This window comes from Dipteris shenzhenensis, chromosome 7 (assembly GCF_047967505.1).
Source record: "Dipteris shenzhenensis isolate YYH24624 ecotype China chromosome 7, Dip_SZ_1.0, whole genome shotgun sequence".
NCBI classification, from domain to species: Eukaryota; Viridiplantae; Streptophyta; class Polypodiopsida; order Gleicheniales; family Dipteridaceae; genus Dipteris; species Dipteris shenzhenensis.
Genome location: NC_141602.1, coordinates 19,294,621 through 19,315,934, shown reverse-complemented (window position 1 = coordinate 19,315,934; position 21,314 = coordinate 19,294,621). Strand labels below are relative to the sequence as shown.

At 47.8% G+C, this 21,314-nt stretch overlaps 1 protein-coding gene across 2 annotated transcripts in view; it reads right to left on the bottom strand.

Annotated features, from left to right (window-relative positions):
- Positions 1-21,314, bottom strand: part of LOC147900056 (Metallopeptidase M24 family protein) — a 158,621-nt gene that overhangs the window by 48,037 nt on the left and 89,270 nt on the right. For both annotated transcript variants that reach the window (XM_087376873.1, XM_087376871.1), the window contains one exon: positions 13,248-13,331. In XM_087376873.1, the coding sequence (XP_087232999.1) occupies positions 13,248-13,331 (84 nt within the window). The remainder of the gene's footprint in view (positions 1-13,247; positions 13,332-21,314) is intronic.

Here is a 21,314-nt window from a genome sequence, read left to right as displayed (position 1 = left end):
GAATGTTCAAGGCCTCGGGGGTGTACCTCACTGCCGCCGCAGGAAGCTGATTCGTAACCAACTTCATCCAGGTGTTACTGGGGGTTCCATGGACATTCTGATGATTCAGGAACACAAATTGGAATGCAGTGATTGTTCCAAGTCACTTTTTAGTCACCTGCCTGCCTCGGGCACCAGGGGAGGTACTTGCAACTTTGTTTCTTCTTCTATACTCCCCTTGGTGATTGGACACGGGATCATAGTCCCTTCAAGAGCTAAGTGGATTACACTTTTGATTGATGGGCATAACTTTTAGATCAGAGAGCAGAGTATGCCTTTCATGCCAAAGAGTCATTTTGGACACAGAAGGGAGGTAGGGTCAACAAGCAGTTATTCTCTACTCTTGGCCCCAGACATAGTAGGGAGACCGTCTCACAGCTTGTTGACTCAGGCGGAGTTCATAAGACACATCCAAAGGCCGTCTTGCAGGTTGCCACCGATTTCTATGCCTCCCTTCTTACAGCAGATCCAGACACTCAGGCCACAGATGACGCCAGAGTGGTTATTTGGCGATACCTACCTGGGTTGGTGACAGGGGATATGAGGGGACGAGCATTTTTCGAGAGAAATCTTCCAAGCGTCCGAGCCAAGGAAAAAAAAAGCTTCCAACTATGCAAAAATATGACCAAAATGGATTAGAAGAAAACATAGTTTCACTTAGAAATATGAAAAGTATTATAGGAATGCCTATTTTATACACGAATATTTATGTGAATCTTTGGGAATGGTGAGAACATAATGGGATGGCTCTTGAAGAAACCCACATGTAGAGTAGACTTCTCTATGGAAATTCCCTTATGATCCTTCTTAAAACTTTTTACTTAATAGGGGGTGACATTGAAAAACCTCTCTCGACCTATCTTCATGAAAGGGTTTCTCCAAAGAAAACTCATTGAAGCAAGCCATCAAGGTAGTTTCACCAGCGAAACCCCTTTGAACAAGGTCTTTCAAGGTAGTTTCGCTGGCGAAACTACCTTGGACAGCACTTTTAAAAGTGACATAACTTTCACATCCAATGTCCAAATATAGTCATTCAGCCACTCAAATTGATCGGAAAACCCCATTTGAGCACATCTATGGGGTTATATTTTGGAAAACCTTGCTATATAGTATTAAATATTGCATGTATTCTATGAGAGTGATATATAAGCCCAAGTTAATACTAATTTACAGTAATTTAAACTTCTGTAGAAACATGTCCATAAATATCTTGTTATTAATACTATAAAAACACTTGAAAGATATTGCCATATGATATAAATGTGTTTAATAAGTAATTATTTATGTATAATATTATTATATTGAGAGTGATTATGAGGGACGTTTCTTAAATGAATTATTTTTCAATACTTTTTTAAGGTAATAACAAGGGTACAAAGGAATGTCTATGAATAAGAAGATTTATGTTATGTAAAAATGAATGAGTGACTAGTCTGTATATTTTTATGATAAAGGGATCTAGTTCTAATGAAAATAAAAGTGTAAAAACCATGTTTCCTAAAGAAATACTATTTTTAAAATCTCTTGAAAAACACGCTCGTATAAACCTACTCATAGGTTTTTGCTCGTAAAATTGACGCATCTAGGATATGACTATTGCACTTAATGCATCCTTCACCAATGAAGAGTTGAGAATTGCTCTCTCTGCCCTTCACAAGGGCAAGTGTCCTGGTTCAGATGGACTTATCCCCTTATTTTTTATTTCTTTTTGGGATCAGATTGGGGATCATATTACCTCAGCCCTGCAGGAATCGGGTGAGATGCCAGACTCACTTACGAAGGGCCTTATTCATGTGATTTCGAAAGGGGGTTGCAGGAATTTAGTGTCTCAGTGGAGACCGATTACCTTGCTGGGTACCTTGTACAAAATCCTAGCTAAAGCTATCAGCCTTCGTCTGCAGCCCTTTCTACAAGATCTTATCCCATGGAACGCAGACGGGTTTTATGCATGGCAAGAGCTTTGATAACAGCTTCTCATTTTGGGAGGCTTCGAAGTGGGCCATGCATAATGGCCACAGACTGGCTATTCTACTCTTGGATTTTGAGAAAGCTTATGATAGGGTGGACTGGGGCTTTCTGGAGGGCACACTTACTCGTTTTGGCTTCTCAAATGCATGGATCAGAGGGGTGTCAACCCTCTACAGATCAGTCCACAGCCAGGTTCTTATTGGTGGAGTCAATGGAGATAGGTTTGAGATTACCAGATCAGTCCATCAGGGTTGCCCCCTAGCCCCCTTTTTATTTCTTTTTGTCGTTGAGGCTATGAGCTATTACATTAGAGCTCAAGCTGGAATCGTAGGGCTCAGGCTTCCTCTGAGGCAAGATGATGAGCTCTTAGACAGTGAGTTGGCAGATGACACGGCTGTTTTTTTGGATGCCACTCCACAGACACTGAATTCATTCAAGACAGCATTGGATTTGTTTTGCATTGCGGCAGGCACACACATTAATTGGAACAAATCCAATGGCTTTTGGATCAGTGATGAGGACACTCCAGTCTGGGGGATTGACATAGGCTTCACTTGGATTTAAAGGGGAGTCTCCCCGTCAGATATCCGGGATGCCAGGTTGGGTTGGGCATCTCTCCAACACAGCAGTTCGTTCCCGACGTCTTGACACTAAGGTACATCTCATCCTACAGGAATTACAAGCATATGTTTCCTCGAATGTACAAATGGATTCTGCTACTTCTGTTTATACTTCTTTTCCCCCTACCTTGCCTCTTGCCTTTGCTAGTTCTCCTCATCTTACCTTCCAGAATATACATACTCCCTCTTTAATGTTCCTTCCCCCCGATATGTTCGATGATGTTGATGAATCTGATAATGAGGAAATCTTTTCTTTGGTTCCATCTCAATGGCTTGACCCTGCTCATCCCATTATCGGCACTTTTCGATGGACCAATCAAGATGAACAAGCTAATGATCCTACAGAAGTACGCCTGCCTATTCCTATGATTCCTTTGGATCCTTCGCTCTTCTTCCCTCATCTTGATCTTCCTGCTCTCGGACCAATAGTAGTTCCTCCACCTCCTACTGCTCCTCATCCCATTCCTGAAATCCAACATCCTCGTCCTCCCTCTTCGAGTGTATATTCTGTTAATTCCTCTACCCTTGCTCCATTTGCATACATGAATCAGGACCCCAAGCAAGAGCATATGGAAGAGGAACACCCGCAGTCTTCCACTGCTCCACAGCAATCTTCTTGGCGAGGCAGACGCACTGCTTTCTATGATTCCCCAAGTGCTCAGTTCATCCATGGAGAATTCCAAACCCACTACATGGATGGTGATATGAACGAGCCTGGTGATCTTCGTAACCGCATACAGCATAAATCGTTTCCAGGATACATCCTCAACATTGATGTGGCAACTCCCCAAGCCATGAAAGATATTCTCTAGATCTTTTATGGGCATATGATGTCTCTAGTTACTATCTATTAGTCACGAGGAAACACATCTTTTGGAGTTCAGTCAGACTTGACCTTGCATTTAGAGTTATGGTTGTGAACCAGGTATTGTTGGCCACTGCTTGGTTTGTTTGCTCATGTTGGTGCAAATCTAGAGATTGTATCACTCAGCTCATGAGAAACTCAGCATATCCAATGCTTGACTAAGCACAGGATGAGAATACTGAGTAATACCTGACTATAATTCATGTTTCCTTTGCCTAGATTCGGCAGAGAAGATACAAAAGCCCTCCTACACAAAGGATTAAGCATCCCGTCTAAGGAGACATTTTGGTTATGCTTTCCAATGGAGAGGCAAAAGTGGATTGCTTGGCTAAGAATCCCTCTTCAAGTAGCAAAGAGGTAACCCTAGCAAGAGTAAAACTTCTGGACAAAATCACTCATGTCTGATGGACATGAAAGAAGTCAAGTTGTATACTTGACTGAGATTCCACCCATACCTCTCCCTCATGGTCATGTTATTGTGATACAAGTCTGGCATCCCTTATGTTTATCTTTAAGGGAGGGAGAGAAGAAACGATTTTCTAGAATCTAGTAATATATTCAAGGATCCTGAAAAGGATTCTGATAGACCATGATTTGAAAATTCGATCCAACAAAGGTCTACACCTGATGATCCAAATAGGTCATCCCAAGGGATAGTCTGTGGTGGTATGGGACAATATAGACACTATTGTGGACGCATTAGAATTCCTATGTGGCAGGGAATTCAGAATCTTCTTCTTTTTTTTTTTTGGGTATGGGACAATATAGACACTATTGTGGATGCATTAGAATTCCTATGTGGCAGGGAATTCGGAATCTTTACCAATGGGCCCTTAATTTCAAATTTGGTGTGAGGTTCAAAATGTGGCTGGCACTAGTAAAGCTGATCACTTTACTGAAAGCCAAAAGAAGTTCTAGCTGAGGAGTTCAGTTGCTTGATACAACACAGTATCTTGCTTTTTCCATTGGTGAGTGTGACTAAAGGAACATACCGGATGGATTGTTATTACCCAGAGGATATTGGGTAAGGTGACTAGTAACTTACTAAATGACGAATCACATTCAACTTTCTGTTATGAAAGTTTTATGATACTGTAAATTGATTTCATCATTTGCCAGGTGCTAAGGTTCCTGCAAGAATTCAGATGGATTCTAAGGCATTATAGTACAGATACTACTCTACAGCTACTATATTGAATCCAAATCTGAAAGAAGAACTGGTTTATCTATGCATGGTTTCAACACTAATTCAGATTCTGGGCTGAATTGAATGTTCAAACTGAGTATTGAATGAAATATACTCAGTTCTTTTCTGAAGGTTTGAGTACATTTTGGCATACTTACAGCATTAAATGGATTCTGAAATAAATCAGAATCAATACATTCAGCGAGATGTTGATTGCAGTGTACTCAAATGTCGGATGAGAATTGAGTAGTGAATTCAGAATTATTTCTGAATTTATTCGGAAGTTTCTGAAACTGATACTTCTCCATTTACCATGCGTGGTAAATGACCTGATTCCAAGATTCCTTTAAAGGGATACCTTTCTACTGTTTCAAATCAAATAAAGGATTGAGAAGTATAGTCTAAGCAATACTGATGTAACTCTTATATCTCCATTTATGCCAGCATAAATCTTACTTTAAAGGAAGGAGAATGTTACATCCACGACTGGACTAACTAGGGGATAGGCTTATCAAAGCGTAGGCCTGCCTAACCTGGGATCTAGGAATAGATCTAAGGTCAGAACGTGGTCCAACTCAAGGTTAGGAATATCCTAGGGTTGAGATAAGAGCTAGCAAAGGTGAGGTCTAGATCCTGTGGATAGAGCTAGCCCGCTAAAGGCAAGGCATGGCTGAGCTATACTTGGCAAAAGGGTGGCCACAAAGTAAAGTTACTTTACATATGCATGCTAAAGTATAGGCTCACAGCTAAAGATAGCCGGGGCCTGGTCTATAAGTATAGGTAAGGGGCTCATTATCAGGGGTCCAAGGAGCGTACTCCTCCGGACATAGACCTGCTGGCCTGAGAGAAGCAGCTAGAGCAAAGGGCATTTGGTATGGGACGCATGTCTGGACTTCAAGGCTGGTTGGCTCTCTGTGGTAGTCTAGACCTCTACTTCGGGGGTAGCTCGATGTACCGAGCATATGGCTGGGAGGTGAGCTGCTGCAACCCTTTATGGGTTGCAATGTGGGTGCATCCTGTGGTTTTCTCCCTTCTTACAGCAGATCCTCCAAGAGATGATGCCAGACTTAGAATTCGGCAAGGTATTCCAGTATTGGTGAAACCAAATATACGAGTCTCACCTTATACGCATTTCACCAATCTAGAATCGCAAGGCTCATAAACCGTCGAAATGATAGTAGGTGGGGTAGGATGGGCAGCCGGTGCAAGACATCCAGGAGGTGCTGACGGAGCGCTACGAGAAGGGGCTGCACCAAAAGACTAGGTTATTAGAGAAGAAAGGCTTGCTTCACAGACACTAGAATGGCAATGCCACATTGAAGGAGCAAGAACCAAAATGCTAAATCTAAATCATAAGGCCAAGATCCACAAATACCTAGTCTATCTTTTTTTTTTTCCGAAAAAGTGATATATTCCATTCAAAACGAATCATACAACAGGTGGGAGAGAAAGTACTCTATCCCTAGCCTCAACAATGTGGCTAAAAAGCCATGGAGGTGGTCTAAAATGCCACGACATCCCAAAAGGGGTCAAATGAAAAAATAATGAGCAGTCCCATGTCCTCATGAAGGATAAAAGTCTCCCACGAGCTGCCAAAGAGGTGCCTGTACACCGCTCCCACTGACTCCTGAGAGTGAAGATAATCTCCGCCCAAATGGAAGCAAGAGTGTCAGCCTCCGTGCATAAATGACCCCCAAGGACAAAAGAACATCGCGAACACCATATCCGCCATAGGGTAATACTAGAAATCACCTCCCAGGCTGACCCTGCAGGTGAAGTAGGCCTGGAATCCTGAGCTGGTACTGGTACCAAAAGTAAGTCCTACGGCTCCATGATGCTAACATCTGTGGGACCCCGTCTCTGGCGATACTGCATGGAGAAACCGTGGTCTCCTGGCTCTGACTCATAGAGGGCAAAGGCTCCAAATCCTCTCCCCCATAGGGCAGCGCCCCATGTCATCAGAAAGGACTCGGATGTAACATATGAGAACATCCTGAAGATACCTGTCCAAACCACTCTAGAGCTGGGGCAGCTCCATAAACAATGCTTACTAGATTCCTCGGCCAGCTGACAACGCATACACAAGGAGGGTCTACCCATCTGCTGAAGCCATGTACCCACAGGTATACCCCTATGAATAGTGAGCCAAAGGAAGTAGGAGACTTTCCTGGCTCTACTGATGCCCCAAAAGTGAGTCAAGTAACTCAGCAAGAGCTCTGCAGTAAGTCCCTGTGCGTGCCAATGCTGTGAGGCAGATGGTAGATGATGAGAGTCTCTCTGCTGAAGCCTGTAACCTGCCCTCATCGAGTACTGGAAAAAAGAAAGAGGACGAGCACCTGCCACCGGTGCAGGCCACGCCCACTCACCTGGGTTCCAGTCAAGCTCTGCAGCAAGAGGTCGACCCTGAAAGATCCAAAGTCTCCATCTAGGATCCTCTGCAATAGTCAACCTGGAAGGATCTGTGGCCCATTCCTTACCAAGGCAACCAATGACCCTAACTCTCTGCCAAAGGAGCTCCTGTCGATCCAAGGGCTGAGTGGGATACAATCTGTGAGAGGAGCCCGTCTTAAAATAAGTAAACGGTGCCGGTCCTAAACGAACTCCAATGCATAGCCCAGCCTCACTAAAACAACCTGACCAAGTAGAGATGGGATGAACATAGGCTGAATCTGTAAGCATATCCCTCCACCCCTGAGGAATAGCAAGACTAAATGCATCTCCTGTGACTGTCAGTGCCGTGTCGTTAGCAAACTCAGTGTCCAGAAGCTCCTGCTCCTACCGGATAGGCAGATGGAGGCCCAAAGTGCCATGATTGGTAGCTTGCATAAAGTATCCCATAGCCTCCGCTACGAAAAGGAAAAGGTAAGGTGCAAGTGGGCATCCCTGTCGTACCGATCTGGATAGCTGAAAAGCCGGTCCTCTGCCTCCACAGACCACCATCCTGCTAGAGGAGTGGGAGTAAAGTGAGGAGACCCAAGAAATCCATCTATCACTGAAGCCTAGCCTCCTCATAGTGCCCTCCAAGAAACCCCAGTCCACCCTTTCATAAGCCTTCTCAAAATCGAGAAGAAGAACTGCAATCTCTTGCTGACTCTCCTTCGCCCAGTGAGTGGCCTCCCAAAAAGTGAAGATGTTATCCAAGATACTCCGATCTTGGACAAATCCTGTGTGAGTAGCTCCGATGATATATGGCAGCATAGGCTTTAGGCGAAGAGCCAAGGTCTTCACTAGGATCTTGTAGGCTGTCCCTAAAAGTGTAATGGGTCTCCAATTACGAAGGACTGTCTTGTCTCCCCCTTTCGGGATAAGACAAATCAAACCTGTGCATAATGTCTTGCCCAAAGATCCTGAATCAAGAGCCTCTGAAAAGGCTGAGAGTAGATGAGGCCCAATCGTATCCCAAAGAGCTCTAAAAAGAAGTGGCAACAAACCGTCCTCCCCCGGGCATCTGTCTCTGGGCAGCTCATGTAACGCATCCGTGATCTCCAAGAGTGATAGTGGGCTATCCAAAACATGACTCATCCTGTCTGAGACCATGAGGGGGACATGGCTCCAAATCTCCTCTCTGGCTCTGATCATCTCCTCGGTGACTGGATCGGCGGTGTAAAGAGTGGAGTAAAAATCAGAAGTGATCTCAATAAGACGGTGAGGGTCCGTCTGAAGAGACCCAGCCTCATCCACAAGTCTACGAAGGCTGTCCGAAGAGTATCTCTGACCCACTGCCCTGAAGAATTCTCTAGAACATCTATCCCCCTTCTGAATCCAGAAAGTCTGCTGAGAGTAAAACCTGAACTGGGCCCTCCTGCTCTGAATCTCCTCTAGTCTCTCCTGAGCCTCCGAAAGCTGCCCTCTGATGAAAAGAGAATGAGGAAAACTCTGAATCAATCTCTGAAGTCTGGATACCTCCGCTCTTGCATTCCTATCTCTGATTCTGAGCTTTTCCTTCTCCTGTTTTGCCCTCAACTGGCAGGCCATGCTGACTCTAGCCAAAGCCCTCTCTACCCACAACAACCAGCCCTGATCCACAGGAGTGTCCACTGACAACCAAGTCTCTCTCAACCATTCCACGAACTCTGTATTCTGAAAAACAAAGTCCAGAACTCTGACAGAGCCTGTGCACTCCAATCGAGAGGTAGGAAGAATTTGTAATAGGACTGGAGCATGGTCAGATAAAACATAACCCGGGCGGATCCCAATCTGTCCTGCTCTGGCTTGACCCCAATGGCCAATATAAAACCTGTCAAGTCTGACCAAAGAAAGAGAGCCATGGAAAACCCCGGACCAAGAGAACTGAAGACTGTCTGCCAATTGACGAAAGTCGTCCAATCGAGCAACATCATGAAGTCCAGCATGCAAAACAAAACTATCCCACTCCACTCTCTTCCTGTCGGAAAGGCCACCCTCTGTCTGACCCAACTTGTCTTCAGCGAATTCAACCATGTTAAAGTCACCTCCAACAATCCAGGTGTCTGCCTGAGGAAGCGAGACTGTAAGCTGTCTCCAAAAAGCATGTCTGTGAGCTGGATCCGTGGGAGCATACACATTAAGAACACCAACTGCTGTGTTCTCAATATGAAGAATAACATTGCATGCTCTGCTCTCCACCAGTGTACCCTCTTGGGTGATCTCTAAGGCCCACCTAGCTGAAACTGAAATGCAAACTCCTCCCCTCGTGCCATCCGCTGGGCTCCAATAAGTCCGGCTCTATCCTCTGAGTAAGGATCTGCATCTGTCAATCCTGTCCTGGGAGAGCTTATGCTCCTGGATAAGCACAATGTCTGGAGGGGACCCTGAGGAAATAAACCGAAGGGAGTCCCTAAGCAACTGCAATCTAGGAACTCCCAATCTACGACCATCCGCATCTGAGGTAAATCTATGGCCGTTCAGTCCTCTCACATTCCAAGATATGATGGACAACCTAGACATCGGATGGAAGTGAGGGTGTGCCAGTGGCAACGGCATAAAACTCTCTCTCTGACGGCTCAATCCAAAGTCGGTCTCTGATCAAACTCCAAATCTGTCCCAACTCATGTAAAATGGCTTCATCCAAGGGAATAGTACTCTGGCGCGAACCAAGGAGCTGAAAGTCAAACCAACCAGCACTCCTGGGCAAATCAAAGTCTCCCTGAATCTCAAAGAACAGAAACAGAAAGGCCCTACCACCGAAGCCAGGTCGAAGAGTCCTAGGGCAAGAATGAATCTGCGAGCCGACAAAACGGTGAACCAATGAAAATTGAGTCATGCTCATAAGCTGTCTAGCAATCTCACTGTCAAGTAAATCAACTGACCAGCTTTCGCTCCCCCGAGATCGAAAGCTACCAGCGGAGAAACGAAGAACATGCCCCTCTCTGGAGAGAGTAGCTGATCCCAAGTACTCCTCTACCTCCTCTGACCGTCGGCAAAACACCGGTAGAAGTTCCAATCGAGTGATGGAGTCTGTGATAACCCCTCCAGCCAAAAAGGGCCAAAACTCAACGGGTAGATCTCTGTCAACCATCCTGGGGTCAGGTCTAGGAGTCTGAAGAGCTGAAAAGGGCTTAGCTGTCCTGACTCTGCTCCTGGAATAGGTGAGAGGGAGAGGAAGAATCTGCGACGAGGTGCCTGTCCGCATGGGTGACTGAAACTCTCGCTCAATCTCATCTGCTAGGATCTCCCAATCCTCACGCCTGTCTGGATCGCCTGTCTGGATACTGAGCAAAATCTGTGACTGCACTCGCAAAAGATCTGGATACACCAGGAGTGAAAAGCTGCGAGGACGAGGCTGTGCTGGGAGGGGTATCCAAAAGGACACTCTGCATAGCAACAAAGGAAGGTACTGTGCGACGGGGCTGTGAAAGGGGTCTCCAGGGAACCTCGTACAGGCGCATGAGATCCTAGGACAGGCTCTGACTCTGACCTGTGTCATAAAATACCACTCTCTCGACGGGCTGCTGGGGAGAGGCATCCATCACCGTAACTGCGGCCTGAGCAGTCTCCTGCTGAAAAACTGACTCTGTAACCAATATCTGAGACTCCGGGGTAGTGGTGTCTAGTGTCATCAAATCCTGGACTACTGTCTCCTGCTCAGTGAGAAGACCTGTCTGTGGATGGTCCTCCGCATCTCCCCTTTCCGGGGTCTCCTGCACATGTAACTCGACACCCTGATCTACCGTCTCCTGCACAGTGTCAAGACCTGCCTGCGGATGGTCCTCTACAACTCCCCTTTCCGGGGTCTCCTGCACAAGTGACTCGACTCCTTGAGTGACCATCTCCTGCACCGTGTCAAGACCTGCCTGCGGATGGTCCTCTCCATCTCCCCTTTCCGGGGTCTCCTGCACATAAGTCTCAACTCTCTGCCATCTGTGAGCTCGTACCTGGGGCTGCTCGTGCTGCTGGTTCTCCCTCTGTCTCCGTCTCTTCCGAGCTCTCCGTGAAAGCTGTTGCACTGGAGGCACCTCCAGGTCCTCTGATTCCACTGGAGGCCCACCCAGAGGAGTCTCCTCTCGTTCTGCTGAATGAGTTGAAGCAGGCTCAGAGACCCCTGGAGGCTGAACTAAAGGCTCTGGGTCTCTCGTAGGGTGAGAAAGATTCGAAGTCTCTGAACGAGGCCTACGACTAGGGCAATCCCTAATAAAGTGACCTCTCTTCCGACAGAAAAGACCTTGATCAGGAAGCCCCTCGTACAAAACCCTTTGCTGCATCTGGACCCCATCTCCCGTGGAGTACGAAATCAAAGTAGGCAAAGGTCAAGAGGGGGGAACTCCGAAGTGAGTCTAACCCTTGTAACACCTGTACCAGCAAGTGACTGAGCATAGGAAAGTCTAGCACCTGAAGGGATGACTGTACCTGCCACGCTAGCCATATGCTCCACAACTCTGCGACAAGAGCTAACCTCATCAGGAAGTCCAGGGAAAAGCATCCAAAAAGAGACCTGACGCGGTCCCGGGGACGTAGTACTGAAGTGCTTCCGCCAAGGCCACAAATGGATGACTCTGCTCTGAAACTGAATCGGAGAGCTCATAAGTACTCTTTGAGCCTACTCTGCGGACTGAATGCCAAAAGAAAAGTACCCTCTGCCAAGCAATCGAAAAACTGTAACTGAGACACCCAATGAGGCCATGCTGGTGTACACCCAATCACGTAACTGTTGGCCTCTACCGAGGAGAAAGCCAATGATGTGCGTCAAACGAAAACCCTCCTCCGCTACCTCAATCATCTGCACAATGTCGGGAGGAAAAGGAACTGTGACTTCGATCTCCTCAGGTTCGGCGACGGGAGTGGCATTAGTGTCCTCCATTGTCTCAGCTTGCGCTGTCCTGAGGGGAGGCCCAACTTCAGCCTGCGAGGAATGACAACAGAGAGCTCAATGCAGAAACAAAAAACCTCCGCCAATGCCTGGAAGCAGCCCAGGAACACAGCTCCCCGGAACTCACGAAGAACAGTCCCGGAAGAGGGCCCTGAAGCCCAACCTGAGGTGCAAGGGAGGGGGCAGACGGCAGCTACTGGCGGCCTGAAGGGCGTCCTAGAAGGCAGCCAGAAGGGGCGACCTGAAGAAGGCACAGCAGGGCGCGACCTGCACAGCGGGCTGAAGGGGGGGGCGCAACGCGAACAGGCTAAGGGGGGCTCGACCACCAGGGCGCCCCTGCAGCAGCCAAACGGGCTGAGAGGAGGCGCAACGCGAGCAGGCAAGGGGAGGCGACGCGCTGCAGGGAAACCTGCGCAGCCTAGGCAGCAGGGCGCTGCCAAGGAGCAGATCGCGGCTAAGGGGCAGGGCGCTGCCAGGGGTGGCTGATGGCTACGGACGAAGGCGGGGGGCAGCAGCAGACGAAGCTCCTCCTACGATCTCCGAAATTAGAGCTGACTTTTGTGTCCTAGTCTATCTATTGATAATGGAGGATGAACCAAAACCCTAAACCAGAAGCTAACCTAGTGTAGGAACAGTTTTTAACAAAGAGGATTGACACAAAGCCTCGGTGAGTCACAACGGGAGGCAATCCCCCCTTTCCTAGAAAGATTGCCAAAATGTCTAAGATATGACATTTTCATCCACAGGACACATATGAAGAACAAGGCCATTAAAAGTGATAAGCATCCACATATCATAATCCTCCCATTTGAATCAAAGTGTAATTCCTTTACTATGATAATATGTATACCAGCAAAAGGGCACCTCGCGATGATACATTCAAGATGGAAAGCAAAGTGGTACTAACAAAGTTATGGCCACAAGGACCAGAAAATACAAAGCGAAATTCTTACGGATGAAATAGAAATTCACAAAAAGCTAGCGATAATGTGAACAAAATTTATGAAGGAGAACCTAGTCTTTGTTAATCTACCCTATACTAGGAGATCCTAAGGGCAGGAACCTTGCAATGGATCCTTGGTTATGACAAATATATCACGAAAGAAATTAAGGAAAGAACCAAAACACAAAAACAATATACCACACCATATATATAAGCACAAGCAACTAGAACCACCTCTACCAGGTCTAGCCCACTCAAACACCTTATGGGCAACCTTCAAAAAGGCTATTTTAGAAGTCACTTGAGCGTTTTCTTATAACCACTTCACCTCAAAATCTTACCGGAAATGAGCACGTTATGTCAGAATCATAAAAATGATATTCAGCACCCATGTCAAATAGTGCCATGTCACCATCCTTGATAGTCTGCAAGCAAAACACACACTCAGATGTTGAAAACAAGCACAATTCGCTCAATTTCTCATCTCATTAAGACACCCCACCCCATCCTACTGGTTGAAACAGGTATGATACCCCTAGAGCAGGAAGCAATGTGTTATTTCATGGCTTACCCCAACAAAGTTGGGGAGATGCAACGAAGATACCACACAAGGTGATGGAAGCTACGCAAAATGCAGGATGGCATAGGGAAGGGATGAAGTGGATGGAATCATGGGAACAGCTACTGATATACAAGAAGATGCTTCTGAAGTCAGAGGGGTAGTGACACAAAACATGCCCCAGAAGCTAGTTTTTCAAACAGGAAATTAACTCAATGGACAGCTATGGGATATACCTTGGGGAAGACATCAAAATTTTAAAAGGCATCTAATTTGAAAAATTTGAACTAGTTCACATGATCTAGAGGTGATAGGGGAGGTGGGCAAGACCCAATATCCCCAAAGAAGAAAGAGTCTGCAAAATTTGCCACACAGGTGAGGTAAAAAATGAGCAGATGTACTCCTAAAATGTAGAGCTTACACACACATCAGAGAATGTTATGGGGACAGCAGAAACAACTCAAAAAATCTGCTGGGACAGCCGGCGAAAAAGCTAGAAAGCTACATAAAGAAGTTTTAGAACTCTACAACAAGGTAGGGCTAGCCCATAAGCTAGCTCACACGTACTCACATCATAGCAACTTTAAAATATCTAATTTCACTGAATACGAGGGATCACTATTAGTTGATAGTGATCACCAGTCCCATAGATCCTGAAGGGTCTCACGCAGACTTTAATAGAATCGTATCATATCATATCATCTCTCTCTCTCTCTCTCTCTCTCTCTCTCCCCCCCAACAAACGAGGATGGAAAAGAACCTACAAAAGAACTACATATCCATCCATGTCTTTCTATCTTCTTTAGGAACATGCAGACGCCTCACCTAATTCTTCTCAGCTATGCTCTTGAAATTTTCTTCCATGTTATTTTCTTAGCCATGAAATATCATATATAAACTAATTTATCCAAGAAACTTGATAAAGTTCATAATCCTGGAGCGAGCTAAGAAGCGTTAAGAAGTAGCACAATGTGGATATGAGCTCCCCAAGATTTCAAACAAAAGGGCCATATGCACAGCCTTGTCATATTTGCCAACGCAGAGATCACATCTATTGCTTCGAAAACAAGGCCCTTTAAAAAAGGTAAAAAAATATATTTCATCTTAAGAAACAAAGTGAAGGGATGAGCAAGCCCCCTGACCCAATAGAGCCACCGATATAAGTTTCTCCTTGTGTACGTATTGAGATGACCTTATCTTCAATATTGTCCATCTGTTCTGTTACTAGCATGTATTGTTTTTGCAACATTCCCAATACTTCTTCCATCCTTGTAAGTTTTTTCCCCTTTCCTGTATCTTTTGGAGAAAATATGACATCTTCCTACCTGTATCTGTCTGCTTACAACATTTAGTTGTCATCTTATGCATTGCAGTTCCTATCACCTCTTCGAAGCATGGTACTTTCTATTACTTCCCATAACACTCTAAACGTTCTCATCCTCAAAATTCCCAAATTCTATTCTCCCATTAAACTCTCATGTAAGATTTTTAAAAAAAACCAAAAACTTCCTAACAATCTTTCATACTCCCATATAATACTTGTCCAGATTACTTTCCTCCCAAAGTCTCAAGTAAGCATTAACACACATCCAAGACCTAGGCTACACCCGGACAGGGCTGCTGCTCCCCGCTCCTCCTGCTGCCCTTCCTCCTTCCTGCTCCCCTCCTTGCTGCCCCCTCCCTCCCCTCCTTGCTGCCTCCTCCCTCCCCTCCCCCCTACCTGCTGCTCCCCCCCGCCTCCCCTCCCTCTCTCCCCTTCCCTACCCCCCACGCTGCTGCCAGCCCCTCCCCCCCACGCCGTTGTCCGCGCAGCCCCCCGTGCTGCTGCCCGCCTGCGTGGTCCCCCCCCCCGCGCTGCTGCCTGCACAGCCCCCCCCCTCCCCCCCCACGCTGTTTACTTGCTCCCCCCCCCTTTTCCTCCACTCCTCCTCTCCTCTACCCTCCTCCTCTCCTCTACCCTCCTCCTCTCCTCCTCCTGCCCCCTTCCCTTCCCCTCTCCCTCTTGCTGCCCTCCCTTTCTCCTTTCTAACGACGACTCCTCTCCTTGCTCAATCCTCTCTCTCCCTCCCTCCTTTCACCCTCTCCGTTCATCAGGTGTACCCCTATTTTCTTTTGGGGGTCTCCTGGGCTTCAGGAAAGCAGACGGAGTTTCTTTGTGTTTGAGTTGGCCTTTCCCACCTCGATTGACGAATGGATACCCATTCAATCAATCCGTTACCACACACACTGGCCGCGAGAACCGTCACTTTCTCAAAAGACGAGCTGCAGCAGTTGCAAAAGGATTTGGAGCATGAGTGTTCCACGACTCTCTTCGCACGCATCTATGGATCCCACCCCTCCACATCATAGGCTAGAGATTGGATGCTTGCGGCGCTTCCTCAAGACCTTGCTCCCCACCTTAAGGATGTCCGTTTGTTGGGATGAGGTTTCTTTTAGGTGTGCCTAGATTCCTTAGACGTCACGAGAGACTTGCTACAGACTCGGTTTCTCTCTCTAGACTATAGGAGGATGTTTTTGTTTCCCTTTCAACTAGGCTTTGACCCAATTGAAGAGGACAAGCACGGAGTTTCTGTCTTCATCAAGTTCCCCAGTCTACCTTCAGTTTATCACCGGCTTCTTTCAATTATTGGCGAGAGGTTTGGTGTGGTAGCAAAGATCCCCCCTCTTCCTAGCGAGCCTTCGTCGACTACTGAGGCGGTCAAGATGGATGGGGTACCCAGGGTTAGGGTCTTTGTCGAGAACCCTAACATTTCAAATGACCACATCTTGCTACAGTGACCCGATGGGTCATTCTTTCGCCTGAGATTTGAGGTTGCAGGTCGTCAGGACCAGTGTGAGATTTGCAGATCCTTCGGACACTTCGCCAGAGATTGCCCAAAGAAGAAGAGGCCAAAAAAGCAACCAGCTCGTACTAGGTTACGACAGAGATTAGGAGCAGGACCTATCGCTCCACAGGCACCGCCTCAAACACAGGCCCCCCCTCCTCCTAGGGCTGCCCGAGTCCCTCCTACACACCGCACTACCTCTAGCCCCCGGTGGGTTCCATTTGTGGTTAGGCCCTCTATTTCAAATCATACTTCCGCCGCTCCGAAGACTACCCCTCAGGAGCCTCGGGAGGCTACCGCGGGAGCCTATTGTTCAAGATCAAGCTGTGCCTCCTTCAGCAGCCCAGGTTGTTAGCACCTCATCCACAGCACTTCTTGATCAGGACGCAGCACAGGTGCCTCCTTCTGTTGATAGAGGGAAAGGGGTCTTACATTCTTTCCTGCTTCGGTAGGAATCCTTCGGACCCCTTCCCCAGGACTGGCTCAGCGGAATTCCTTTCCCACTCTTGAGGACCTCTCTGACCTCCCAAATGATGATTTTGTATCCTCCACTTTCGGAGAGCTAGTTATCGACATCCCCTTTGAGAGATCCTTCTCTCTCTCACCAGTGGACTTTCCTCCCCTTGGACCTCATGTGTATGGCAAGAGGTCAGCTCCGGTAGAGGGTTCTTTTTCCGCCACCAGGTCGGGTAAGGTATTCCAACCAGCTTCCTCCCGCCGATGGGGATAGCCAGTTGGAATATACAGGCGTTGGGTGGCATCCCTCATCGCCGTCGTAGACAACTGATAAGGAATCAGCTTCATCCAGGTGTGTCAGGTGGTTCCTTAGACATTCTTTTTCTACAGGAACACAAACTGGATGCCAGAGACTGTTTCAAGTTAGGTAAGCTACTTTCAGGCCGGACGTTTTTCCTGCCTTGGGAACCAGAGGAGGTACTTGCATATCGCTCCACAGGCACCGCCTCAAACACCGGCCCCCCCTCCTCCTAGGGCTGCCCGAGTCCCTCCTGCACACCGCACTACCTCTAGCCCCCGGTGGGTTCCATTTGTGGTTAGGCCCTCTATTTCAAATCATACTTCCGCCGCTCCGAAGACTACCCCTCAGGAGCCTCGGGAGGCTACCATCGTGGAGCCTATTGTTTAGGATCAAGCTGTGCCTCCTTCAGCAGCCCAGGTTGTTAGCACCTCATCCACAGCACTTCTTGATCAGGACGTAGCACAGGTGCCTCCATCTGTTGATAGAGGGAAAGGGGTCTTACATTCTTTCCTGCTTCGGTAGGAATCCTTCGGACCCCTTCCCCAGGACTGGCTCAGCGGAATTCCTTTCCCACTCTTGAGGACCTCTCTGACCTCCCAAATGATGATTTTGTATCCTCCACTTTCGGAGAGCTAGTTATCGACATCCCCTTTGAGAGATCCTTCTCTCTCTCACCAGTGGACTTCCCTCCCCTTGGACCTCATGTGTATGGCAGGAGGTCAGCTCCGGTAGAGGGTTCTTTTTCCGCCACCAGGTCGGGTAAGGTATTCCAACCTGCTTCCTCCCGCCGATGAGGATAGCCAGTTGGAATATACAGGCGTTGGGCGGCATCCCTCATCGCCGTCGTAGACAACTGATAAGGAATCAGCTTCATCCAGGTGTGTCAGGTGGTTCCTTAGACATTCTTTTTCTACAGGAACACAAACTGGATGCCAGAGACTGTTTCAAGTTAGGTAAGCTGCTTTCAGGCCGGACGTTTTTCCTACCTTGGGAACCAGAGGAGGTACTTGCATATCAGTTTCAGACTCTATCCTCCCTCTAGTCATTGGACACAGTATCATCACCCCCTCTAGGGCCCAGTGGATTTTGCTTATGGTTGATGGACGTAAGGTTGGTTTCCTCGACCTCTACGCTCCGAACAACAGAGGGAACTAGCCTGTTGCCCCTGCCCCTCTCCTCCCCTCCCCGCCCCCCCCTTCCCTCCTCGCCCCCTCCTACACCCCACTTCCTACCCGCGCCCCTCCCTCCCTCTCCTCCTCCGCCCCTACTGCCTAAACCCACCCCCTCCCCTCCACCCGCAGCCTACCCCCGCTCCCTTCGCCTTCTTGGATATAGTATTTTCAGTGTTTGAATCGGCCTTTTCACTTCGATCGTCGAATGGATCCCCATTCAGCCAATCTTTATCCACTCCCATAGGCCGTAAGAACCGTCATATTTTCAAAAGACGAGTTGCAGCAGCTCAAAAAAGATGTGGAGCTCAAGGGCTCCACATCGCTTTTTGCCCGCATCTTTTGGTCACACCCCTCCAAATCACAGGCTAGAGACTGGATGCTGGCGGCGTTACCAGGAGATCTTGCCCCACACCTTAGAGATATTCGACTTTTGGGACGAGGATTCTTCCAGGTGATTTTTGACTCCCATGAGTCCACAGCCCTTGTTCTCAAAGCTAATCCTTTGGCTTTGGGTTCGAGAAGGATCTTTCTTTTGCCCTACACCTTGGGCTTCGATCCGGTAGAGGAGGACAGTCAGGTCACATCTCTATTCATCAGGCTCCCTGGTCTTCCTCAGGTCTACCATCGACTTCTTGGTACTATCGGAGCCACTTTTTGAGTGGTCACTGAGATCCCCCCTCTTCTTGGCATGCCTTCTTCCTCGGCAGAGGCAGTCAGAGCGGATGGTGTGCCTCGAGTTAGGGTCATTGTATCTGACCCTAGCATTTTAGATGACCACATCAGGCTTCAGCGCCAGATGGCTCTCTCTTTCGACAGAGAGTCGAGATTGCAGGTAGACAGGACCAGTGCACGATTTGCAGCACGATTTGCAGGACCCTTGGGCACTTTGCTAGAGACTGCTCAAGGAAGAGAAAAAGACCCAAGAGGTCTTCTGGTGCAGCTCCTTCACGTACTACCCCGACTGCACCTCCCCAGTGCCCTGTACCACGCACTCCACGACCACCAGGAGCAGTAGGGCACCCTGCTTCGCGCACCCCAGGACCACCAGGGGCAGCAGGGTGCCCAAAGCCTGCAGCACACCCAGTACCACGATGGAGAGCTATCAGAGCGGCTCCCTTACCTCAGGAGGAGACTTTTGATCCAATTCAGACAGACGCCATCCAGACTATAGAGGTGGATGTTACAGCAGCCCCAGATACTATAGTTCCACATCAGGAGGGGCCTTTAGATGCACCATCCACAGTTTCTGACCACGAGGGGGCTACAGCTACTTCTTCTATTCCTGCCACAGTCAGGATGACCGAGAAAGTGCATCCACAGATGAGGTCTCCAAACTCCTCTTCAGCCCAACCACAGGCCTCCTCAGCCTCCAGCTCCAGTTCTGCTGATAGAGGCCTGGTAGGTCCTTCTCCATCTTCCACGAGTGCAGGTCTTCTTCACACTCCTCGGCCACACTTGCATCTCAGGAACTCTTTTTCGGCACTGGCAGATTCGGCGACTTTCATGGATGATGAGGAGTTTGTGCCCTCCACCTTAGGGGTCCCGGTCATTGGGATTCCTTTTGATAGGACCTCCCCCCCAGCAGGTGTGGGGATCCTTTCACCTGTTGAGTTTCCTGTCCTCAGCAGGAGTGTTTCGGCCCAGGGGAAGCTGGTCTCCTCTACTAGGTCGGGTAAGCCTTTGCATCCAGCATCCTCCTATCGATGAGGATAGTCAGCTGGAACATACAGGGCCTAGGCGAAGTTCCACACCGTCGCCGTAGGCAACTGATCCAGAATCAGCTTCATCCAAGTGTCACTGGAGGTGCTATTGATATCCTTTTTATCCAAGAACACAAGTTGGATGCCAGTGATTGCTCTAAGTCAGGCAAACTGCTTTCAGGACTTACCTTCTGGTCGCCTACTATGGACACAAGGGGTGGTACTTGCATTTCGGTCTCTCCTTCTATTCTCCCCTTGGTTGTTGGTCATGGTATTATCTCCCTCTCTAGAGCTCAATGGATCATTATTTTGATTGGAGGGTGTAAAATTGGTCTTCTCAATCTTTATGCTCCCAACAACAGAGGGGAGCGGGTCTCTTTTTGGAAGGAGTTACTCTCTTGGGCCCCCATTGCAGATTCTTGGATCATTGGTGGCGATTTCAACATGGTTGAGTTGCCATCAGACAAAAAGGGAGGCAGACAGGGTGGAATTCATTCTTTCAAGAGGACAACCTGGGATGCCTTTCTCTTTCAATACAGTGGCAGGGACACTTGGTTTGATGATGCCTTTCATGTTATGCCACAGTCACTCCTGTACTCTTGGTCGAACAGGAGAATACACATGCTCATCCATGCACGTATTGATAGAATTTATGTAGATGATTGGGCACTTGACAGAGGCAGATCTGTATGCATTTCTACTGAGGTTTCCACCTCAGATCATTTTCCAATGGTATTGTAGATTCTTGAGTCTGATCGGACAGGACGCTCTGCCAGTGTCAGGATTCCGGATGCTTTTTATGCAGAGGAGAGCCTCACGAAGGATATTTTACAGATTTGGGTTTCTCACATACAGGGTGGAGTTGTCCAGCCATCCAGGCAGCTGCAGCAATATCTGGAATTAGTGACTATTATCATACAGTCGCTGATTCCAGGAAACGTGAGATTCTCAGACGTCAGATTGGTATACGCCAGCAGTTATCGTCCCTTCAAAGGGAAGAGTAGAAGAGGCCCACAGATGCTTGAATTCAGGAGCGGCTTGTTGCAGCAAGGGCTCATATGCAGACATTGTTGGATCAGAGAGCAGAGTGCCTTTCATGCACAGGAATCCTTTTGGATTCAGATGGGTGGTAGGGTCAACAAACACTTTTTCTCTACTCATGGGCCCAGACATAGTGGAGATAGTGTCTCGCAGCTTGTTAACTCAGACGGGGTATTACAGTCAGATCCAGATGCCGTCATTCATGTAGCTTCGGAATTTTTTGCATATCCCTTCTTACTGCAGATCCGGGCACACAGGCCATAGATGATGCCACAGATGTTATTTGGCAGTGTATCCCTGTATTGGTGAAGGATGAGATGCATCACCAATGCAGAATTCAGGACTGCATTACTT